This window comes from Arvicola amphibius, chromosome 1 (genome assembly GCF_903992535.2).
Source record: "Arvicola amphibius chromosome 1, mArvAmp1.2, whole genome shotgun sequence".
Lineage (NCBI taxonomy): Eukaryota > Metazoa > Chordata > Mammalia > Rodentia > Cricetidae > Arvicola > Arvicola amphibius.
This window is the reverse complement of record NC_052047.1, coordinates 120,556,784-120,578,368: the sequence shown is the minus strand read 5'-3', so window position 1 is coordinate 120,578,368 and position 21,585 is coordinate 120,556,784. Positions and strand designations below refer to the sequence as shown.

At 47.1% G+C, this 21,585-nt stretch overlaps 1 protein-coding gene across 1 annotated transcript in view; it reads left to right on the top strand.

The window, feature by feature from the left end:
• Tmc7 (transmembrane channel like 7) overlaps positions 1-21,236 on the top strand; it is a 30,560-nt gene extending 9,324 nt beyond the window's left edge. The window contains exons 5-15 of the mRNA XM_038346075.1: positions 2,675-2,820; positions 5,019-5,166; positions 6,432-6,605; positions 7,995-8,152; positions 10,161-10,278; positions 10,459-10,556; positions 12,392-12,578; positions 14,925-15,055; positions 16,063-16,218; positions 19,416-19,494; positions 21,162-21,236. Of these exons, the coding sequence (XP_038202003.1) occupies positions 2,675-2,820; positions 5,019-5,166; positions 6,432-6,605; positions 7,995-8,152; positions 10,161-10,278; positions 10,459-10,556; positions 12,392-12,578; positions 14,925-15,055; positions 16,063-16,218; positions 19,416-19,494; positions 21,162-21,236 (1,470 nt within the window). The remainder of the gene's footprint in view (positions 1-2,674; positions 2,821-5,018; positions 5,167-6,431; positions 6,606-7,994; positions 8,153-10,160; positions 10,279-10,458; positions 10,557-12,391; positions 12,579-14,924; positions 15,056-16,062; positions 16,219-19,415; positions 19,495-21,161) is intronic.
• Positions 21,237-21,585: the final 349 nt, after the last annotated feature.

The window sequence follows — 21,585 nt, the reverse complement described above, 5'->3', positions numbered from 1 at the left end:
CGGAGCACACCTTTGATCCTAGCACAGGGAAGCAGAGGCAGGTGGAACCCTGCGAGTTCTAGGCCAGCCTGGTCTACAGTCAGAGATACATAGTGACACCCTGTCTCAATAAAAAAAATAAAAATTCCTGGAACCTGACCTGACCTCAGAGCTACTGTCATCTCTATTCCTCCTCCTCCTCCTCCTCCTCCTTTTCCTCCTCTCTTTGGTCTTTCAAGTCAGGAACTCACTAAATAGCCCCATTTCTTCATGCTGCACCCCACAGGCAACGTATGTTAGTGTGTTTTAAAAGACAGTGAGTGGCACAGGGTCGTGGATGTTCGACACAGGTAGCTTGCTTCAGCAACCTGTCCCAAACTTTCTGCGGTGTTCTGGAGAGTAGCTTGGGTCTGATATGCACAGTGAGAGAATGGCTGGCTCATGAGCGCTTGAGATGCCGAGTCTGTGACTGAGGAAGGGGTTTTATTTCATTCCATTTTTGTTACTTTTTTTCTTTTTTTAAGAAAATATTTATTTATTATGTATATAATATTTTGTCTACATGTATGCCTGCAGACCAGAAGAAGACACCAGACTTCATTACAGATGGTTGTGAGCTACCAGGTGGTTGCTGGGAATTGAACTCAGGACCTTTGGAAGAGCAGGCAATGCTCTTAACCTCTGAGCCATCTCTCCAGCCCCCATTTTTGTCACTTTCTACAGAAAAAGAAAAAAAGAGGGCAAAAGGGCCACAGGCTTGACTTCTGAAACAGGCTCCTTCTGAGGTCAGGGAACTTATTTTTTGGGCTCTGTGACCCTCTGGCCCTCTGATGTCCCTTTAATGTAAGGAAAAGGTTATGAGAACTGAGATCAATCTGAGGCCATGTGGAAAAGGATTCGAAGAGCTGGACAGACATTTATGATGTGTGTCCAGCCTTTGAGAGAGTGGGAGACAGTATGGAGTCTTCTCTTTCTACCTTTGCTCCTATTTACGCATTTCCTTACTCAGGTAGTGTGAGAATACGTGGTTGTAAAAACAATAGGACTTTGTTTATTATCCTTTTGCTTATTTTTAAACAGTCTTGCTGCTTGGCTCAGACTGACCTTAAGCTTGTCACCACTTTTCTCTGTCTGCCTCTACTGCTTAGATCCTTGAGCCATTTCCAGCTGTTGTTACGTGTGATTTGGCTCTGGTGTCTCCATATCGTGTGTTCAGAGGACATGTTTTCCCCTATAAAAGCTTGTTGGCTGGAGATGTTTGGGTGCTTGGTTCTGCTTTCTGCTGCACGTCTGATTTTGTTGTTGTTGGTGGTGGTGGTTTGCTTTGTTTTGTGTAGACCAGGCTGGCCCTGAACTCATAGAGATCCTCCTGCCTTTGCTCCCCAAGTGCTGGGATTAAAGGCGACTTCTGTGCCTTTTTTGTGCCTGTACAGGACGCCCTTGATCTTGCTTTGGGGCAAGACCTGGTCTTCCAGCTTTGCTCTTCTTAAGGCTGCTTTGGCTGCTGACACCCTTGTAGTTGCCTCTAAACTTTAAGACCAGCTTGTTAATTTCTGAATGAAGCCAGCTGGGTTCTGATTGTGTGTGTGTGTGTGTGTGTGTGTGTGTGTGCCCGTTCCATAGACCCATTTGTGGAGCATTGATATAGAAATCCTGAGCCAAGTACATGAACGAAAACAAATGGATGCCTTTCTGTTAGTTATTTTTGGTTTTTCAAGATGGAGTTTTTCAGTGTAGCAGCCCTGACTATTCTGGAACTCGTTCTGTAGAATAGGCTGGCCTCAAACTAAACGATATCAGCCTGCCTCTGCCTCCCAAAGTGTGTGGACTGGAGGCATGACCATCACCACCCAAATATACATATATATTTATATATATGTATATGTGTATGTATGTACATATATATATATATGATATTGACCCTTTTTTGTTTCTTTTGTTTTGTTATTTTGATATAATGTCTCTTTTAGCCCAGGCTAGCATCAAAATAGTTATGTATCTCAAAAAGAATGGCTTTGAACTTCTGATCCACCTGCTTCTACCTCCAGAGTGCTAGGATTGCAGGTGTGTGTCCCCATCCTTGTTTTAAGCTGGGATCAAACCTATAACCTTGTGCATACTAGGCAAGCACTCTACCCTCTGAACTACATCCCCAGCCCGTTTTTATTTCAAATGTGGTTCATAGTTTTTACAATATACTATTTATACTTGTGTTAAACTTATTCCTAAGTGTTCTTTTTGATGCTACGGCCTAGAATTTTTTTCTCGCATTAGTTAAGTGTGGCTTACCATTTAATTTTCTTAAAGGTATTTAGTTTTTTTTTTTTGTATATGGATGTGTCTGTGTGGGGTTATGTGGACATGAGGCAGTACCCTTGGAGGCCAGAAGAGGGCGTCAAGTCTCCTGGAGCTAGAGATACAGGAGGTTGTGAGTCCCCCTGATGGGATCTCTGCGGTACATGCACTGCTGAGCCATCTTCCCAGCACTTCCCAGGGAACTTTGATACTCAGGCTTTAGCAGATCTGTATTCCCCTAACACTAACTGAGCAGCCCTTAGACCTTGGGTTTTGGTCTGGTGTGGAGAGATTCCAGAATGAACAAGGGCACTCGAGAGTGGATTCCTCGAGGCGGGAGGCCTCCTTTGATTGCCTGCTTGAGCTGACCCACCCTGACCCGTGTTCTTGCTTTGTTCAGGGTTTCCTGGAGAAGACCAGCCTTTTTTATGGACACTACACCATTGATGGAGTAAAATTCCAGAACTTCACGTATGATCTGCCCCTGGCTTACTTAATAAGCACAATTGCCTACCTGGCCCTGAGTCTCCTTTGGATAGTGAAAAGGTAAGTGTGCCCCGCTCTCTCTTTCTCTTTGACTTCTGTGTCAGCAATGTTCTGTCGCTGTGACCAGATACCTGTCAGAAACAGTTCAAAGGGGGAAATATTTATCTGGGCTCATGGTTACAGGGAATTTCAGTCCCTCACAGTGGGAAGGCGTGGCGGTAGGAGCATGACACAGAAGCTTGTTAATAGGGTGGTGGGTAAGAAAGGAGAGAACACTCTGGAACCAGGAGTCTAGCCCTGTGACCTACCTCTGTGAGCTTGTCCCGCAACCTCCCTACATTTAAGTCTGTGGCGGCATCTCCGATTCTCAATGACTGAACTCTTATTGTTCTGGAAGTCAGGGCCTGAAGGATGAGCAGAACCCACCGGTGGGCTTCAGAGGAAGGGGCTGAGTGTGCTGCGGCAAGGCTTGGAGGAAGCAGAAGTCAGGAGCTGGCAGCCAGAGCAGCGGTCTGCGTTGAGTGTGTGCTAAGTGCCTCTTCCAGGCCCCTCTTCCTCACAGGCCTCACTCTGGCTGGGGAGTATTATGTTAACTGGGTCTCTGTTGGCTTGCAAGTGGCAGAAAACCAATTCTGGTTAATTGGACCATTGGGGAATTGAGTGCGTGGAGAGCCAAGGAAGGCATGAGACTGATTTGAGAAGGATACAGCCTTCGCTTGGGAGTGATGTCTAGAACAAGAGCTGCCTCAGCTCTGAGCAACTGTGTGGCAGCAGCTCCTCGCAGTGGTGGGAAATAGTGCATCAGTCTCCTTCAGCCTGCAGCCCGCCTGATTGTGGGCACAGAAACACCGTGAAGGTGTTGTTGGCTCTGTCCACTCAGATACCTAATCCTGACCCTTCCATTGTGGTCGGAGCCTGAAGACCGATGATGAGTTGAGTCTCTGATGGTGTGTGTCCATCCCCTGGTTAGGGTCATGTAGTTTGGATGTGAAATTCCCTCTAAAGGCTCATTGTCAAAGGCTTGGTCCCCAGATGGTGAGCTATGTAGAGGTGAATGCATCATGAGGATGCTAATCTCAGAAATGGTGTGATCCACTGGTGATTGCACAGATGAATGGGCTTTTAGGAGCCAGGTCTGGTTGGAGGAAGCAGGGGACATACTTTGTCAGCATCCACCTCCCCACACCACTTCCTGGATACTTCCCTCCTCCCCTCTACTTCTTCCACCATGCCCAGCGGCTATAATGCCCTCCCCATCACCTCAGGCCCAGCAATGGATCCAGTCAACCATGGATAGAAGTTTTCTGGAACAGTGAAGCAAATAACCCCTTCCGGCTTTAAGCTGTCAATCTCAGGTATTCGTTGCAGCGTGAAGAGTCTGTCTGACAGGTCCTAAGACACCAAAGCCTTTCCCTAGTGGTTTGGTGAGAGAGCAACTCCTAAGAAAGGAGAGAAATTCTAAACACTGTTGACAGTCATTTCACCCAACACTGGCAGGAACACAATAGAAGCTGTATTTGTGAATATCACAAGGGGCTTCTGAGTGAAAACTGTGGGCATCATGAATGGTAGTGCACGCCCGTTATCTCAACGACTCGAGAGGCTGAGGCAGGAGGATCACAAATTTGAGGACAGCCTGGGCACCTCAACAAATGTCTAAAAACAAAAGTATTATAAGGGGAGGGGATCTGGGAATCTGGTTCAGAGATCGAAGCTTTGGGTTCAGTTGTCAGCATTGCAACAAATAAATATGTAAGGTAAAATTTTAAAAAATGCAAATTATTTTGAAAAAGTAAATTGCCTCATGGAGGGCTGAAGAGATGGCTCAGTGATGTGTACACTGGTTGCTCTTCCAGAGGATTGGGTTTGGTTTGATTCCCAGCATCCGCATGGTGACTCACAACAATATATAACTCCAATTCTGGGTGATGTGATACCCTCTTCTGGCCCCCACAGGTAACAGGTGTGCACACGGTACACAAGCCATACATGCAGGTCAAACACCCTATATATATCTACCATACACATACAGTAGGTATATCTTTTAAAAAGAAGTTACTGAATGGATTAAAAGACAGTGAATTTCACCAGTGAGATACCTGCTCAGCTGTTACATAGAATAAACTTCGCTGTTCCAATGGGCCAGCAATGCAGCCATATCCAACTTCATAGATCTTAAATGAGACCAACTCACACGCCTGTATTCTGAGGCCCGTATTGCTGCTCTTCTCAGAAGAATACTTGTGTTTGGGGGTTAGGTCGGTGGAAGGATTCAAGATCAACCTGATCCGGAGCGAGGAGCACTTCCAGAGTTACTGTAACAAGATTTTCGCTGGCTGGGACTTCTGCATCACCAACCGCAGCATGGCCGAGCTGAAACACAGCAGCTTGCGCTATGAGCTCCGAGTGAGTACTGCTGGCTTGCCCCGGGGAGGGACTTCCCTACCAGGCTGGCGCGGGGAGGCTGTGTGCAGACTGCATGGGATCTCAGGGCCCGTTCTATCTCAGCAAGCTTCCCCTCTGCTGGTTTTAGGAGCTCTTTACAGCAGTTTATCGGGTTGATCACCTTTAGCCCGAGCATGGGTGCTGGTAACTTGGGACTGAGAAGGGAGGTAGGACACACAGGGCAGGTGGTGTCCTACCCCCATTCCCTACTATCTTATTAATATCCTACCTGGCCATAGCATCATAAATGTTGTTTGCTTTAGGAACGTGAAGGGTGTGCTGTGATAACAGAACGGTTTAGAAAGAAGCTGATGAGTAACAGGAAAACTTCCACGTTTAATAGGAAAAGAGAAATGAATAGCATGTTGATCAAACCATCAGGAAAAGGTTGGGGTTAGGGATCTAAAGCTGAAGGAAGGTGGGTGGAATTGGCTGCATTTACTATTCCTCACACTAACCGTGAACAAATTAAATTCTGTTAGAAGCAGAGACTCCCAGGCTGGGTTAAAAACAAACATAGCAGGACATACCCATAATTCTGGCGACTTGAAAGGCGGAGGCAGAAGAGCTAAATCTTGAGGCTGTCCTGGCAACTCAATAAGACTATCTCAAAAACAAAAACTTTTTTTAAGGGCTGGAGATATTGGTTGATGGTAGAGGGCTGGCCTGGAGTACTCAACCCTCAGAACTGCAGATAAATAAATGACCAATTAATAAACAAAGTTAAAGTAATGATATATCCCATTTAAAGAAATACTGCACTATCTGCATGTGCGCGTGCGCGCGCGCGCACACACACACACACACACACACACACACACACATCTTAAAGGCCTATTCGGCTTACACATTTATTGGAAAGCCAAATACAATATTGAGTGGGAGGTTCTACCTTACCATAAGCCCTTAGACATAAAAACTGATGGGGCTTAGCCTGGGAAGGTATCTCGGGCAACATGAATCTTTTTTAAAAATATTTATTTATTTATTATGTATACAACATTCCTTCCATATATGTTTGCATGCCAGAAGAGGACACCAGATCTCATTATAGATAGTTGTGAACCACCATGTGGTTGCTGGGAATTGAACTCAGGACCTCCGGAAGAGCAGTCCGTGCTCTTAACCTCTGAGCCATCTCTCCAGCCCCAGCAACATGAATCTTTAAGAGAAATTTGTGGGCTATGTTACAAAATGCTCACGAATGAGTTTCTTTTGGTCCTCAGGCAGATCTGGAGGAAGAGCGGATACGACAGAAAATAGCCGAAAGGACCTCGGAGGAAACCATACGCATTTACTCTCTGAGGCTGTTTTTGAACTGCATCGTGCTGGCCGTGCTAGCGGCCTGCTTCTATGCCATCTACCTCGCCACTACCTTCTCACAAGAGCACATGAAGAAAGTAAGTGCCTGTGAGAGTCAGTTGACCTTGCCCCCTGGCTTGGCAGCATGCTGGGTGCCCTTCAGATCTCTGTGGGAGATGTCAACATCATTTCTCTATTAGGGTGGAAGGAGAAGTTCAGTGGACACAGGAATGGCGAATCAGCTGATAGTTTCCAAACACTGTTTTGGGGATACCTCTTCCCGCCTGAGGAGTTCACAGTATTCAGATCTAAGCCAGGCCGCCTGTGTTTTCTGACTCTTCTAGTTCACAGCCAGGGTCTCAGTTTATAAGAAGAATCTGTGTTTTAAAAGACTTTTTGTCTTAAATTACATGTTTATATGTAGGGAGTGGAGTTGGTACCCATGAGTGCATGTGGCTGTGGTGTTCAGAAGAGGGTGTTGGAGCCCCTGAAGTTAGTAGCTGGCTGTGGATGCTGAAAACGGAACCCAGGCCCACTGCAAAAGTCTTAACTCCTAAGCCGTCTCCCCAGTCCCAAGCAATGTTTTTAAAAATCTGTGTTGGGAGCTGAGTGTGGTTGTGCATACCTGGAATTTCAACACTTAGGAGGCTCAGAGAATCACAAATTCAAGACCAGCCAGAATTTCATAGTGAGTCTTCTTTAGATATATAAAAATGTCTAAATTGGTGTAGTGGCTGTCAATTATCAGGCATCAGATAGCCAAATACCATAAATACCATCCAACTTGTGGCTTCATCATCCACTCGTATACTGTGGCTGCTTTCTGTATGGTACGAGATGATCAATGCCGTCCACATTCTAGCGAAAGGGAAAGTGCTAAGGCTGGGGCTCCTCAAGGATGTGATACAGAGTTTGATTTAAAAATTTCTGACTGGGCGGGGGTGGTGCACGCCTTGAATCCCATCTGGAAGGCAGAGGCAGGCAGATCTCAGTGAGTTTGAGGCCAATCTGGTCTACAAAGTGAGTTCCAGGACAGTCAGGGATACACAGAGAAACCCTGACTCAGAAAAATAAAACAACACACCAACAAAAAACTTCTACTGCCTCAGCTAGAATTTAGTTACAGTTGTACCTGGCTTCAAGGAAGGCTAAGCAACTTAGTTTTCATCTTGGATAGTTATACGTATGGCTAAGTGATCTGCTCCTAAGGTAACTTGAATGGGCTGTCCACACAGCATGCGCAGAATTCTGTGTACTTCACTAAATGTCCAGCAGCGTTCATTATTCTTCCAGTGTGGCACTAGGTGTCTGCCTGTGTGCATCGAAGGAAGGTTCTAGGCAGCTAAGGCTTATGTTTCCCAGCCGCCCGGGGATGATAAATGTGCTTTGTGTGTTTTCTCAGCATGCGCAGCTGAGTTCTTTGCAGTTCAAGTCTTCACCGTCGCCACCCCACTTAGGCTGACCAGTGCTTTCTGTTATCTTTCCAGGAAATTAATAAGATGGTTTTTGGGGAGAACCTCTTGATATTGTACCTCCCGTCCATTGTGATCACACTGGCCAATTTCATCACCCCAATCATCTTTGCCAAGATCATCCACTATGAGGATTACTCGCCAGGCTTCGAGATCCGCCTGACAATTCTTAGGTAATGCCTAACTGTGTGCATGCCAGGTAGACCAGTGCTCACTCACAGCAGACATTGCTGGTTGCTTGTGGCTTGTTTTCCTGCTATGCTAAGAATCATCCTTCCTTTGATGAGCCCCATGCAGTGAAGGTCCCTAGGCTTCAGAGTCTCCTGTCAGTGTTATACTTTTGATTCTGTGTTAATTAAAAGCATGGGATGGGGCCTTAGAAGGACATACTGTTCCAAAGATGTTAGAACTGACAGCATCAGGTAGAATCCAGAGAGTTCATAGTGAGCAGAGATGGCCAAGTAAGTACTGTGCTTGAATTGGATAATTATTTCCTTCTCAAATATCTTGGATTGAGGGTTTCTTTTCTTTTCTTTTTTTTTTATTTTGAGACTATCTTAGTTAGGGTTTCTATGCTGCAATGAAACATTATGACCAAAAAGCAAGTCGGGGAAGAAAGGGTTTATTTGGCTTATGCTTCCAAATCACTATTCATGACTGAAGGAAGTCAGGACAGTAACTCAAACACGGAAAGAACCTGGAGGCAGGAGCTGATGCAGAGGCCATGGAGGGGTGCTGTTTACTGCCAAGTTCAACATGGCTTGCTCAGGCTGCTTTCTTATAGAACCCAGGACCACCAGCCCAGGGGTGCCCCCACTGTGCCCTTCCCCTTCAATCACTAAATAAGAAAACGCCCTACAGGCTTGCCTACAGCCAATTTTACAGAGGTTTTTCCCATTGAGGCTCCCCCTCTCTGATGACTTTAGTTTGTGTCAAGTTGACGTAAGACTGGTCAGGACAGAGCTCATCTCAGTATGTGTAAGAAGGCGAAGGGATTTATCTTTTATCCTGGAGAGCCTTAAATGTGGTTGAGCAACCCGCTGTTGAGAGAGAGGATGGCTGTTAGAAATCTTCTATGTTGTTAATGGCCTCAATTCTCCATCCCCCAGCCTCAGCTACTGAAGTGCTGGGATTTACAGGCCAAAACCACCATTCCAGACTGTATTTATATCATTTTTATCTTTTTTTTTTAAAAGCAAGGAAACAACAAAACCTTTGTATTTTGTAAATACAGGGGTGGGAGGATTTTTTTATTAGCACTTATTTGGACAAAACAATGTGTTTCATTGTGGCATTTTCATACGTGTATATAATGTGTTTCAACTGTACTGACTTCCTCCACATTCTTGGGTCTCCCTTCCCACGTGTGGTGCCCTCCCTGTCACTGTAAGAAGTTTCAAGTCTTTCCACTCAGCAGCTGCATCCGGACCTGACCTTTGGCCCACCGTGTTTCATGCTTTCTCTGTGTTTATGCTGGGTTATTTTAAGGAGCTCTTAGGTGGCATGCCATTCCACTGTAAACACTTAAGTGTCTCCAAGTCACCAGGACGTGGTTTAACCAAACTCTACCCCATGTTCCAAAACAGAGCCAGTCTCCATGGTGGAGGGCGTGGCGACTTGCATAGCAGGATGCACACAGGCCTACATGCTGAGCTGACCACTCAGTCTCTGCCTCTCTCTGTCTCTGCACCTCCCTCCTTTCCTCCTTCTCCTCCTCTCTGAATCAGGGTCTCACTGTGGCTCAGGCTGACCTTGAACTTGTTATCTGTATGCCACCATGCCTTGCTTTTGCCTGCCTTAGGACTTGTAGAGGCCACAGCAGGTGGCTTCTAACAGCCTGTAACCCGTAACCTGTAACAACGGGATTCAATATCCCCTTCTGACATCCATGCGCATCTGCGTGCATGTGCACATAGCCACACACAAACATCGACATATGCATATAAATAATAAAATTAATATTTAAAAAATTGTTGTAAAATATGTGTAACATGAAGTTACCATTTGATCATTTAAAGTGTACCGTTCACTGGTCTTAAGTCAGTTTCCTACCATCTGCTTCCCAACAGAAATTCTGTGTAGTTCAGGTTTGCTTGCATGGAAGGTGGCTATGTTCCTCAACGTTGGGTCCACGGAAGTCCAGCCCTGACGCCTTCTCTTCCCCTTGCCTCTTCCCCACAGGTGTGTCTTCATGCGGCTGGCCACCATCTGCGTGCTGGTGTTCACGCTGGGCTCCAAGATCACATCCTGCGGTGACAACACCTGTGAACTCTGCGGCTATAACCAGAAGCTCTACCCGGTGAGCCATGGCCTTGACTCCCAGCTTCAAGGCAGGTCTGACCCCAAGCTGGGCATGGTCAAGGGCTTGGATGCTGAAGTCTGTGCAGGACCTTAGGGGCAGCAGGGTGGGGATAAGGAGATGATTGAGGACCTGCGCTGGGAGTGGGTCCGTTACTGTGTCTCCATGTCTTGATTTCAGTGCTGGGAGACACAGGTGGGACAGGAAATGTACAAGCTGATGATCTTCGACTTCATCATCATCCTGGCAGTGACTCTCTTCGTGGACTTCCCTAGGAAGTAAGTGTGGAAGCCCTCGCCACCCCAGCTTTATGACTGGCAGCCCTAGACACAGCTGCCCTCCACCACGGCTGGGTGACTCCACAGTCACTGTGGAACCATTGATGTCTGGTGACTTTCAAATGGCCCTAGGATGTTGACACCATAGGAGCCTCAGCCACATCTTTAGGTGGTACCCTGGTACCCGGGATAGAGATGGCGCCTCCCTTCACAAGGCCTCCTGGTGTAGACTTTCTGCACTTGATGCAGCCAAGGCCCTGCCAGGGCAGACACGCTGGATGCAGCTTCTGGGTCTGGATTCACACCAGCTTCTTGCTGATCTTGTGACTATGAGCAAGTTATTTCTCTCAGTAACAAGACACTGAGTTTCTCACCTTAGTCAAGGAAGGGACGAGAGCAGGGCCATCTCATAGCCTTTCTCTGAGAATAAGCAAGAGAACTGACTTAGTTAGGGTTTCTATTGCTGTGAAGAGACACCATGACCATGGCAACTCTTATAAAGGAAAGCATTTAACTGAGGTGGCTGACTTACAGTTTCCGAGGTTCAGTCCATTGTCATCATGGTGGGACATGGTGGGGTGCTGGACAAGGAACTGAGAGTTTACATCTTGATCCACAGGCAGCAGGAGGAGTTTGTGACACCAGGAGTAGCTTAAGCAACTGAGACCTCAAATCCCACCCCCACCCCCACATTTCCTCCAATAACCTATTTTAACAAAGTCACACCTCCTAATAGTGACACTACCTATAGAGGCCATTTTCTTTCAAACACCACAGTAACACAGACTAAAACAGGGAGAGCACTGTGGCGCAGAGCTCAGCAGGATGTGATCCCCATCACTGCTGTCACTGTTCTCCCAGGAGTCTGAAGTGAATCTCTGTCTGATCGCCACATGGTCAAGGCACCCAGGGTGTAACGAGGAAGGCCTCTCGTTCTAGCACTCAGGAGATTGGGGCAGGAGCATCCTGAGATCTAGGCCATCCTGGGCAACTCAAGCAGTTCATTCAGATGCAGAGTTATCTAGAAGTTCAGTCTGGAATTAGCTAGAAATCCAGTCTGGGAATTACCTAGAAATCCAGTCTGGGAATTACCTAGAAGTCTAGTGAACCCTAAAGGTAGATACCAAAAAAGTTAATGTAGGGGCCAGCAAGCTGTCCCGGAGGATAATGGCAGTGGTCACCCATCCTCACCCACCTGAGGTTGTTCACTGGGACCCACACTGTGGAAAGAGAGAACTGACTTCCACACGTTGTCCTCTGGCATCTACACGTGTGCTATTGCACATCTTCACTCATGAGCACATACACACATAAAAACATGCATAGATACATTTTCTTCTTAATAAAAAAGAAACACTGGGCCAAGGAAATGATCCATTCCGTCAGTAAAAGCACTTGCTGTACAAACAAAAAGAAAATGGTCAGGTCTCCATCACTCCAGCACCTACGTAAAAGCCCGGAGTGGCCGCTCGAGCCTGTAATCCCAGCACTGTAGATTTGGAGATGGAAGGGAACCTGGAGCTCAACGACTAGCTCCTTCAGCCCGATCAGTAAGCTCCAGGCTCAGTAAGAGTCTGCCTCAAGACACAAGGTGGAGCACATCTGAGGGAGGCATCTGATGTCACTCTCTGGCCTCTGCAGGTACATTCACACACCTGCATGCACAAACATGTGGACACTCATACATACAACACACACACACACACACACACACACACACGCACACACATACTCTCTCAGACTTGCCTTGGAAATGATGTTGGTTGGTGGGTATGGTTCTGTAGCCTTAGGGGCACTTGTAGGATCAGGTAAGAATGTGTCTAGTTTGTTTCCAGGCTCCTGGTGACCTACTGTGCATCCTCGAAGCTGATCCAGTGCTGGGGACAGCAGGAATTTGCCATCCCAGACAACGTCCTGGGTATCGTGTACGGGCAGACCATCTGCTGGATTGGAGCCTTCTTCTCCCCGCTCCTCCCCGCCATCGCCACCTTGAAATTCATTATCACCTTTTACGTGAAAGAGGTGAGGAAGGGTATGGGGCTGTCACCCTGTACTGCTCATTCTATTGTTTTGCTCTTGCAAATCTGTGGACAGGAACTCAGTGCCTCCAGCATGCCAGGCCAGTGGTATAGCACGGGACTGTGTCCCTAGCCCCATCTGAGTCCTTCCTTAGCCCCTGAGACACATCGTAATTACATATCCCTTCAACCCAGGGCCTCATACAATATCGCTTCTTTAATATGTGTTTATTTCAGGAAAAGGTTTCCAATAACTTTTTACCTCTTTTTGCTGTATATCTCTGACTAGTCTCAAATTCCTGATCTTCTGCCTTGACCTCCCAAGTGCTGGGCTTACACATCATTTTTGTTTTGACAGCTTTCTCAAGCATATTTAAGAACTGGTTCATTCCTGTGGTGTAATTGTGCCTGATTGTGACTGATTGATTGAACTGAGTCTCAGCTAGGAATTCAGTAACAGTGATCTATTTCCGTGAAATTTAGCCAAGGGTTTCTTGATTTCTGTTTTGTAATTTTGGAGTCAATTTGTAGCTTTTTCAGGGCTTAGTGACTGGCCCAACTCATGATCCCCATGCATTGTGACAGGCTCAGATGCTACATGGGTGACTGCAAGTGGCCCTGCAGATAACTGGCTTGTCTGAACTTACTAGTTTGCTCATAATCATAAAGTAAGCCATGCTTGCTATTTTTTAAATGAAGGCAGAGATCTTTTTTAATGATTTCTTTTTATTATTTTTAATTCTCTCTCTCTCTCTCTCTCTCTCTCTCTCTCTCTCTCTGTGTGTGTGTGTGTGAGTGTGTGTGTGTGTGTGTGTGTACATGTGCGATCGATGGCAGAGGTGTTAGGTTCTCAGATGAGTTACAGGGAATTGGAGCTGCCTAGTGTGGGTGCTGGGCACTAACTCTGGTCCTCTGTAAGAGCAGTACACGCTCCTAGCTACTGAGCCATCTCACCAGCCCCCCATACTCATCAGACAATAAAACAAGCATATAAATGGTAATCACCACCCTTCTGCTGTTTTCTTTGTTAATAAGCCTAAGATTTATTTTTAATTCGTTTATTTTTTTTTTTTTTTAGTGCTGGCACTTGAACCCAGAACTTTGAGCATGTTAGGCAAGTCCGTGCCACCCACCAAGTTGAAAATTTGTTGATTACCTAAGCAATTAAAAAATGGAAATAATAGCATTCATAATGATGATGCTGACAATAGTGGATAATATTAGTCCGTGCCCCCCAGGGCCCCCACTTCCTATCTGTAGTGCTTACCTCCAGCCCTGGAATAGCCACTCATGTTTTATGAAAGAGAATGCGGAGGCTCAGAGGGCTCACTGGCCCCAGGTCACATAGAGTGGGCGTGTCTCCAGAATGTTAGAGTCAGGTGTAGCTTGCTGTCACTGAGTATGGTTGCCCACCCTGTGAGTGGGACCTCACTTTATTCTGGGTGCCTTAGCCTTTGGCCAGTGTTCTCATGTCTTCATTTGGGAACATCAGTTAGCAGGTGCCATCAGAGGAGATAGGATGGTGGACACAGTCACAGGAAAATGCTGGCTGGCTAGTGAGCTCCCGTGTGCCGTGTCGTGAAGGGCGGGTGAGTGAAATGGGTCACCAGCCTAGGGGACACAGGTTCCAGGTCCGCCCTGCTGCGGTCTGACTCGCCCCTAGAAGTAAGCTCACAGGTTGTTCTGGTTCTTATGGAATTCAGACAAGTTTCATGTCCTAGCCAGAAATGCAGGTGGCGATGTTTGTTTGTTTGTCCTATTAGAAACAGTATGCCTTTTTTTTTTCTTTCTCTCCTTTTTTACTTGATATTTCCTTCAAATCTCCATCCCCTCAGTGTAAATAGTTATTTCTAACACATGGGAAAGATTATGCGCTTGTAAAATGTTCAAGCAAAATATCTCCTTAGTTGGCATAGATCACTGTAGATTCACTTAAGTATATTTGAATCTTTTTGAATGTGCATTGTGTCTCACACATCATTCTAAAGTGCTATGTACATTCTGTCCCACAGATCACTCTGAAGTGCTGCGTGCATTGTGTCCCACAGATCACTCTAAAGTGCTGTGTGCAGTACATCTTTCAGATCCGCTTTAAGGAGCCCCCACTGTCAGCTTCAACATTCCTTCTGGAGTATTCCCTCCGTTCATCAGTTATAGCATCACTGTGTTTTGCTCCATTCTTCTTATGTCATCAACATGAATTTCCCCAGCTGGAATCTGCACTGAGCATCCTTCCTTTTGATCTCTGCAACACTGTACCCTGGCAGGGCTAGACAGTCCCCAGTTGCACTACAGCGTGGGACCCTACTACTCAGGACTCTTATTTTTTCCTTTCTCTTTTGTTCCATAGCTGAGTCTTCTTTACACCTGCAGACCCTCCCCAAGGCAGTTCAGAGCATCCAATTCTAACTTCTTCTTCCTGCTGGTGTTGCTGATTGGGCTGTGCTTAGCAATAATACCACTAACAATCAGCATGTCTCGGTAAGTATAGCTTCATTTTCTTTTTTTAAAAGATTTATTTATTATGTACACAACGTTCCTTCCATGTATGCTTGCATGCCAGAAAAGGGCACCAGATCTCACCGTAGATGGCCATGAACCACCACGTGGTTGCTGGGAATTGAACTCAGGACCTCTGGAAGAACCTGTAACATTCTTCATGGGCTTTTCTAGAGCCCACAGAGGTCCCTGCTGGCTTCTTCCTCTACTTTTTTGGTTTTCCTTTTCCTTTGCTTTTTTTTTTTTTTTTTTTTGCCTGGTTACTTTTTAACCCCAGGGCTGGGGAGGAGGTGGCAGACAGCTGGAGTAATAGAGACAGACAGCTCCCGGGGCTCACTGGCCAGCCAGACTTGTCAAAAGGGCAAGCCCCAGGTCCAGTGTTCACTGAGAAGCCCTGCTTTAAGAAAGGAAGACACTGGTGTTGACCTCTGTCTCCAAGCACAGAGAGACACACACATGCACACACACACACACACACACACACGTATATGTCAAATGCATTTGTGTACACACGCATGTGCACACACACACATGCACATACACACATGCACACAGAGGAAAGCATTGCTAATTATTTCTGTCAGTTTCAAATTTCTCAGCTATCCCAGCACAGTCTTCACGGGTTTGTTTTAAAGCAGCAGCCTTTCCCACACCCCCTATTGTGCTCAGCCGGCATGTCTTTGTAGTCTTTAATTCTTTGAGGAGTTCTGGCCCTTCTCTCTGCTTTGAATTAAGAGACTGGGGAATACACGGTTGTCCAGTATGTTCATTCTGTGACGTCAAGCTTACATTTCTGCCTTGAATGTCCTGCAAACGGAAAGTTAGACCTAGAGACCTGATGGAATCTCAGGGTCAGCATTTCCAAACATAACCCTCCAGAAACGCCTGGACTTGGGAGCTCCCTGCAGGCTATTGCCAATAACTATTCTGGCCATGCCTGGGCAGACCTCTCAGCCTGGGCTGCCATCCGGCCCTCTCTGTCTTGGCAGCATCCCTTCCTCGAAAGCCTGTGGTCCGTTCACCAACTTCAACACCACCTGGGAGGTCATCCCCCAGACGGTGAGCACCTTCCCCAGCTCGCTGCAGACTCTGATCCATGGCGTCACATCGGAAGCCTTCGCCGTGCCTTTCTTCATGATCATCTGGTGAGTGACAGCCAGACCAGACCAGTATGTCCCCTCTCACCTGGGAATTGGAGGGTATGTGTTAGAATTGCTTTCTGTTTCTAGGACAAAACAGCAAGAGAATCAGCTTAGAAGGAGAGGAGCTTTATGCTGGCTCAGGGGTTTACATGCTGCATTCCATGGCCATGTGGCCCTGTTGGCTTTGGGCCTGTAGTGGCCAAGTACAGCATGGGGGGGTGAAAGGAAAAGTATCAGCTCAGAACCTCCAAGACCAAGTTCTCAGCCCAAAAGAGATTTGTTTGCCCAACAAAGGGCAGGGAATAAAAGACATCTGGAGAAATAGGAGACAGACATGGCCCATAGGAAAATGGCAGTTTATAAAGGAAAAAGGGGAAAACCCTGTGTTAGGATAGGGTGTTTAATGTTTACTTTTCTTTCTTTTTGCTTTTTCTTTGTGTCTTTCACACCATGCATCTCCATCCCATTCATTTTCCTGTCCCTTTGTATCCACCCTCTGCCCTTGCAACCTCCCCCCACCAAATAAATAAATAAATAAATAAATAAATAAATAAATAAATAAATTTAAGAGAAAAAAGAAAACAAAGTAGAAGAGAAAGAAATCTCGTCATAGAAGCTGCAGTGTGGCACAGTGAGACACACAGTAAACCCTTTTATCCATGTATCTTTGCTTGCAAGTGTTCATTGCAAGAAGTCATTGGTCTGGTTCGAGGCCTCCTCTTTCTGCTACACTATCGATGTTGAGCCCTCACTGCTCTTGGATATCCTGTTCATGCCCTGTGCTGTGGAGAACCTGCAGCTTTGGGTCTGCAGGACTGGTCCCTTCACATGCTCCTGCAGATCACAGATGGGGTGGATGTTGAGGTGGGTCAACTCACAACCCTGGTTCAGGTTCTGGGTAATTGTAGGGTTAGTTAGCCCACTAGCTCTCCCTTGTCTTCACCCCCAGAGTGAGCTCTTCTGCATTGCCTTGGCGAGTTCACCCCTTGCAGAGATGAGCAAGGGGCACAGCCAGCTCTCCTGCTTTCACATCCTCAGGGTTAGATCTCCCCACACCTTACACCTTTAGAGCCACTTCTACCGTGCTGCCCAGGTGTGGTGTAGGGGCTGCAGCTGATGAGGGTCGAGCTAGCTCTCCCACTCTTATGGCCTCCAGGCCAGCTCTCCCACCTGCCTCAGGGGTTGATGGCGTGTGTGTGTGTGTGTGTGTGTGTGTGTGTGTGTTTGTGTGTGTGTGTGTGTGTGTGTGTATGTGTGTGTGTGTGCTCTGTCATGTGGCAGCGTGGGTCGGGGATCTCTCCCCAACCCACGCTGCCACATGACAGATAAGTAATGGGGACAGCTCTCCCATGCTCACAACTTTAGGGCTGGCTCACCCACACCTCCACCAGTGGAGCGCAATAAAACTACCCATGCAAGTTGCCGGGCCTTCTCTCTCAAGTGTTGCAGTAGGTGGCAGGCAGGGGTAGCTGTTCTGCCCTTCTGATCTCAGGGCCAGCTCTCCTACCTGTCTCGGGTGTAGATGAGCAGGGGTGGGAGGAAGAGGTGTTAAATTTTAATTGGGCATGTTAATTAGGTAAACCAAAAGGGACTTTTGATTGCTGGACTTCAATACTTTGCTAACTGAACCTTGGTAGTCAGTCTCAGGAGGAGGAAGTGGCCTTCTAAGGAAATGGGCCTTGGTGGTAGCTTTAGGGATGTAATCTAATGGTTTTTTAGCAAGGCAGAGGGAATGGGAGAGAAGGGCAAGCCCTGCCAGAGGCAGGCCCACCACGCTCGAGCTGGCCAGAGTCCCTTCGGTGGGAACACATAGTACAGTAGGCCCGTTCACTTCATGCCCACTGGGAAGCAAAGAAAGAAGAGGAAAGGACCTAGGTTTCAATAACCCTGTCAAGGACACACCCCATTGACCCACCTTCTTGCTAGAGCCCATCTCCTGATGGCACCACCTGCTGGGAGCCACACTTTTAGCACACGGGCCTTTGGGAATACCCCGGAGTGTCACATGCTAGGCTTGGTAAGTTACCGAGCTTCTCCGAGCCTCACTTTTCCATTTTAAAATGACATAATAATATTTACTCTTTCAGGGGGATGTTGACTAGACTCAGGAAGTTTACACTCGTAAGGCCCGAGCCCCATGTGCCTGCTTATAAAAGCCTAGTAAACACGGCCTATTTCTAACATCGCTGGTGGGTTGCCTAAATCTCACAGTCTATGAAAAAAAATAATGGATCAGTGGGCGATAGAAGAGCCCTAGAGAGGAGCGTGCACTTGAACTCTGCCTCTGCCGTGTCTAAGCCGCAATGAACTGAAACTGTGCCATCCACACCTTAACTTACAAACTGCTCTTATATTATGACATCAGTAGTCCAGTAAAACCCACTCTAGGAAGTAGTTTTAAAAAATGCTCATGAAAAGGGGACTCCTACTCCAGCTGAGATTAATAAGATGACTTAGGGATGCTCAGCTGGACTTCCCAAGGAGCTGAGTTCCCGCAGCAATGGGTTCATAGTTCACCTGGTGCCCCCTGGTGGTGGATATCTGCTCTGCCTTTGCTGTCCTTGGAGGCCCGTGGCTTGAAGAGACTTGTAGACTCTCTACATCGCCTGGTTATTTGGTGCTGATTTGATCAGCCCTGTCTGGGGACATGGACAGGAATGAGGTGAGACCGGCTTCCCTATGAAACGGAGGCTTGCTCTCCCTCCGTCCCACTGTAACTTGACCCCGTCTGAGCCCCAGAGCTGTAGACAGGAAGCTGTTAATGGCTTTTAGTCCTAACCTTGTCACCGAGTTTTCCTTTATCCATCTCCCAGATGAGGAAACTGAGTGCCCGCCAAGTGAGCATTACCAGCCAATTACTGACAGGCATAGCTGACTTTCTGGGCTTTTCCCTCTTCTCACTGCCATTCCGCAGTCAGGGAAGGAGCATTAGTAACTTTGTAATTAGCTGAGAAAGCTAAAGACTACTAAGTCAGACTCTTCCTGACTCCAGTTGTCTCTCCTGCCATCTGTTTAGGAAATAGGAGGACTTGCCTGCTTAGCTCTTTTTTACAGCCAGAGAAAACATAATCTAAATGAAATATACTATGTTGGGTTTTAGTGGCCTCCAGGTGTCACAGCTCCCCGATGAGTGTTGGGTAGTTTTTAGTGACATTCTGGTAACACAGGCTCCCTTACAACCTGTCTTTCTTGTCTTGCAGCCTGGTCATGTTCTACTTCATCGCACTGGCTGGAGCACACAAGCGGGTAGTTGTCCAGCTCCGAGAGCAGTTGTCCCTGGTAAGAAAGCACAGACCCAGAGGGTCAAGGCCAGGGACATTAAACCAGGACTCTGGGCATGATGGCACAGGCCTGTAGTCCTAGCACTCAGGAGGCCAAGGCAGGCAGGTTGCAAGTTCCACATATACCTGGTCTACACAGGGAGTTCCACACCACCAAGACCTTGTTTCAGATAAAGGGGGAAAGATAAAGCAGCCCTCTCTAGTTTCATTCATTCACCTGGTTCGTTCATTCATTCACTCAGCTGGCTCATCTAGTACTATGCCAGAGAGACAGAAGCATTAAAGAGTGAGAGAAGCGATACATTTGCAGTGGGGAGGTAGCCTGGAGTGTGAAGTGCTGCTGTACAGGCATGAGGACCCGAGCTCCACCCATGCATCCATGTAAAAGGCTGCAGGCATCACGGTCTGCATGTGTCGGCCCAGCACGGGGAAGCAGAATCAGGCGGATCTCTAGGCTGACTGGCCAGGAAGGCTGAACTAACCTCAGGCGAGTTGCTGATCTAATTAAGAAACTCTGTCTCAAAACATGGTGGACAGGGAACTGTAGAGATGACTCAGTGGTTAAGAGCTCTAGTTGCTCTTGCAGAGGACCCGGGTTCAATTCTTAGCACCCATGGGGTGACTCACAGTCATCCATAGCTCCAGTTGCAGGGGATCTGACACCCTCTTTTGTCATTCTGCAGGCACCAGGCCTGCACAGGTGCACACACACACACACACACACACACACACACACACACACACCTTCAGGCAAAACACTGATGCCCATGAACACGTCTAAAGATAATTTTAAAACAAATACTACCCCTGCCTCACCACTTGAGGAATGGTACCTGAGGTTGACTTCTGACTGTCCCATGAAGGTCCACATCCATGCACACATGCTCCACCACCTCCACACGAGCATGTACATACCTGTAAGGGCGTGTACACACAGTGAACTAATTTCTGTGACGATCATAAGAGCTAGGTATGTGGAGGGATGGAGGAGCCAAGGCTACAGCAGCCCATGAGAGGCCTGTTGGAGGTGACGTCAGAGGTGAGAGGGGAATGATGGCAGTCGCCAGTTATTAGAGGTCCTTAGGGGGATGGAAGGACCCTGTGTGGGAATAAGCCAGGGACTTTGGGGAGACAGGAGAATGGGGGTATATGGCTGGAGGGCTGTGAAGGACAGGGGCAAGATGATTCTTTGACATTAGCCAGGGGTACTGCATTGCCTGGCAAATTCAATAGGTTTCAGTTTTACTTAGTATTTGGGTTAAATTGTCTGAGACTAGGTCTTTGTAGCCCCAGTCCCAAACTCAGTGTAGTCAAGGATGGCCTTGAACTTGTGATCTTCCAACACCCACCTCCTGAGGGTGGGAGTTATAGGCATGGACCACTACACCCAGTTTAGGCAATGCTGGGGGTGGAACTCAGGGCTGTGTGCTTGCCAGGCACTCAGCCCACACGTGTGTTTCTAGATCTCCAGCTATCCTGTGGACAAGGGGCTGTGGTGGGACCTCTGGTGAGGGAGACAGGCCAGATTGAAGTCACGGTGGCACTCCAATGGCTGGAATCCCATACCTGGAGTCTGACTAGAGACTCACTAGAGAGAAATAGCTTCCTACATTTCTAAACATATGAGACAGACTTCGAACCTGCCTCTCTTTTTTTTTTTTTTAGGAGAGTCGTGACAAGCGTTATCTTATCCAGAAACTAACCGAAGCTCAAAGGGATGTACGGAACCAGCTGGCTTGAGCAAGACCCTGCCTGCAGCTTCTCAGTGTGGGGCCCTGGAGACCCTACAAAATCCACCTGAGTGGAACTGTTAAAATGTATTTTTCTAGACTTTAGGGCTTTCAGTGACTTAGCCAACCAGGCTGACCCCTGGAGAGCCATGGCTCCCTGAGGATTCTACCAGAACACTGACTTCTCAAGTTGCTTGGGCTTTATTATTGAAATCAGAGGAGATTTTTATTTATTTATTTTTTTGTTTATACTTTTGTATCTTTAAAAAAGGTTTGTATGTGTTGTTTTTCAAAGTAAAACTGAGTTCCCCCATCTCCAAAGCTGGGCGGTTTCTTTGGTAACCTTTCCAGGCTGAGTG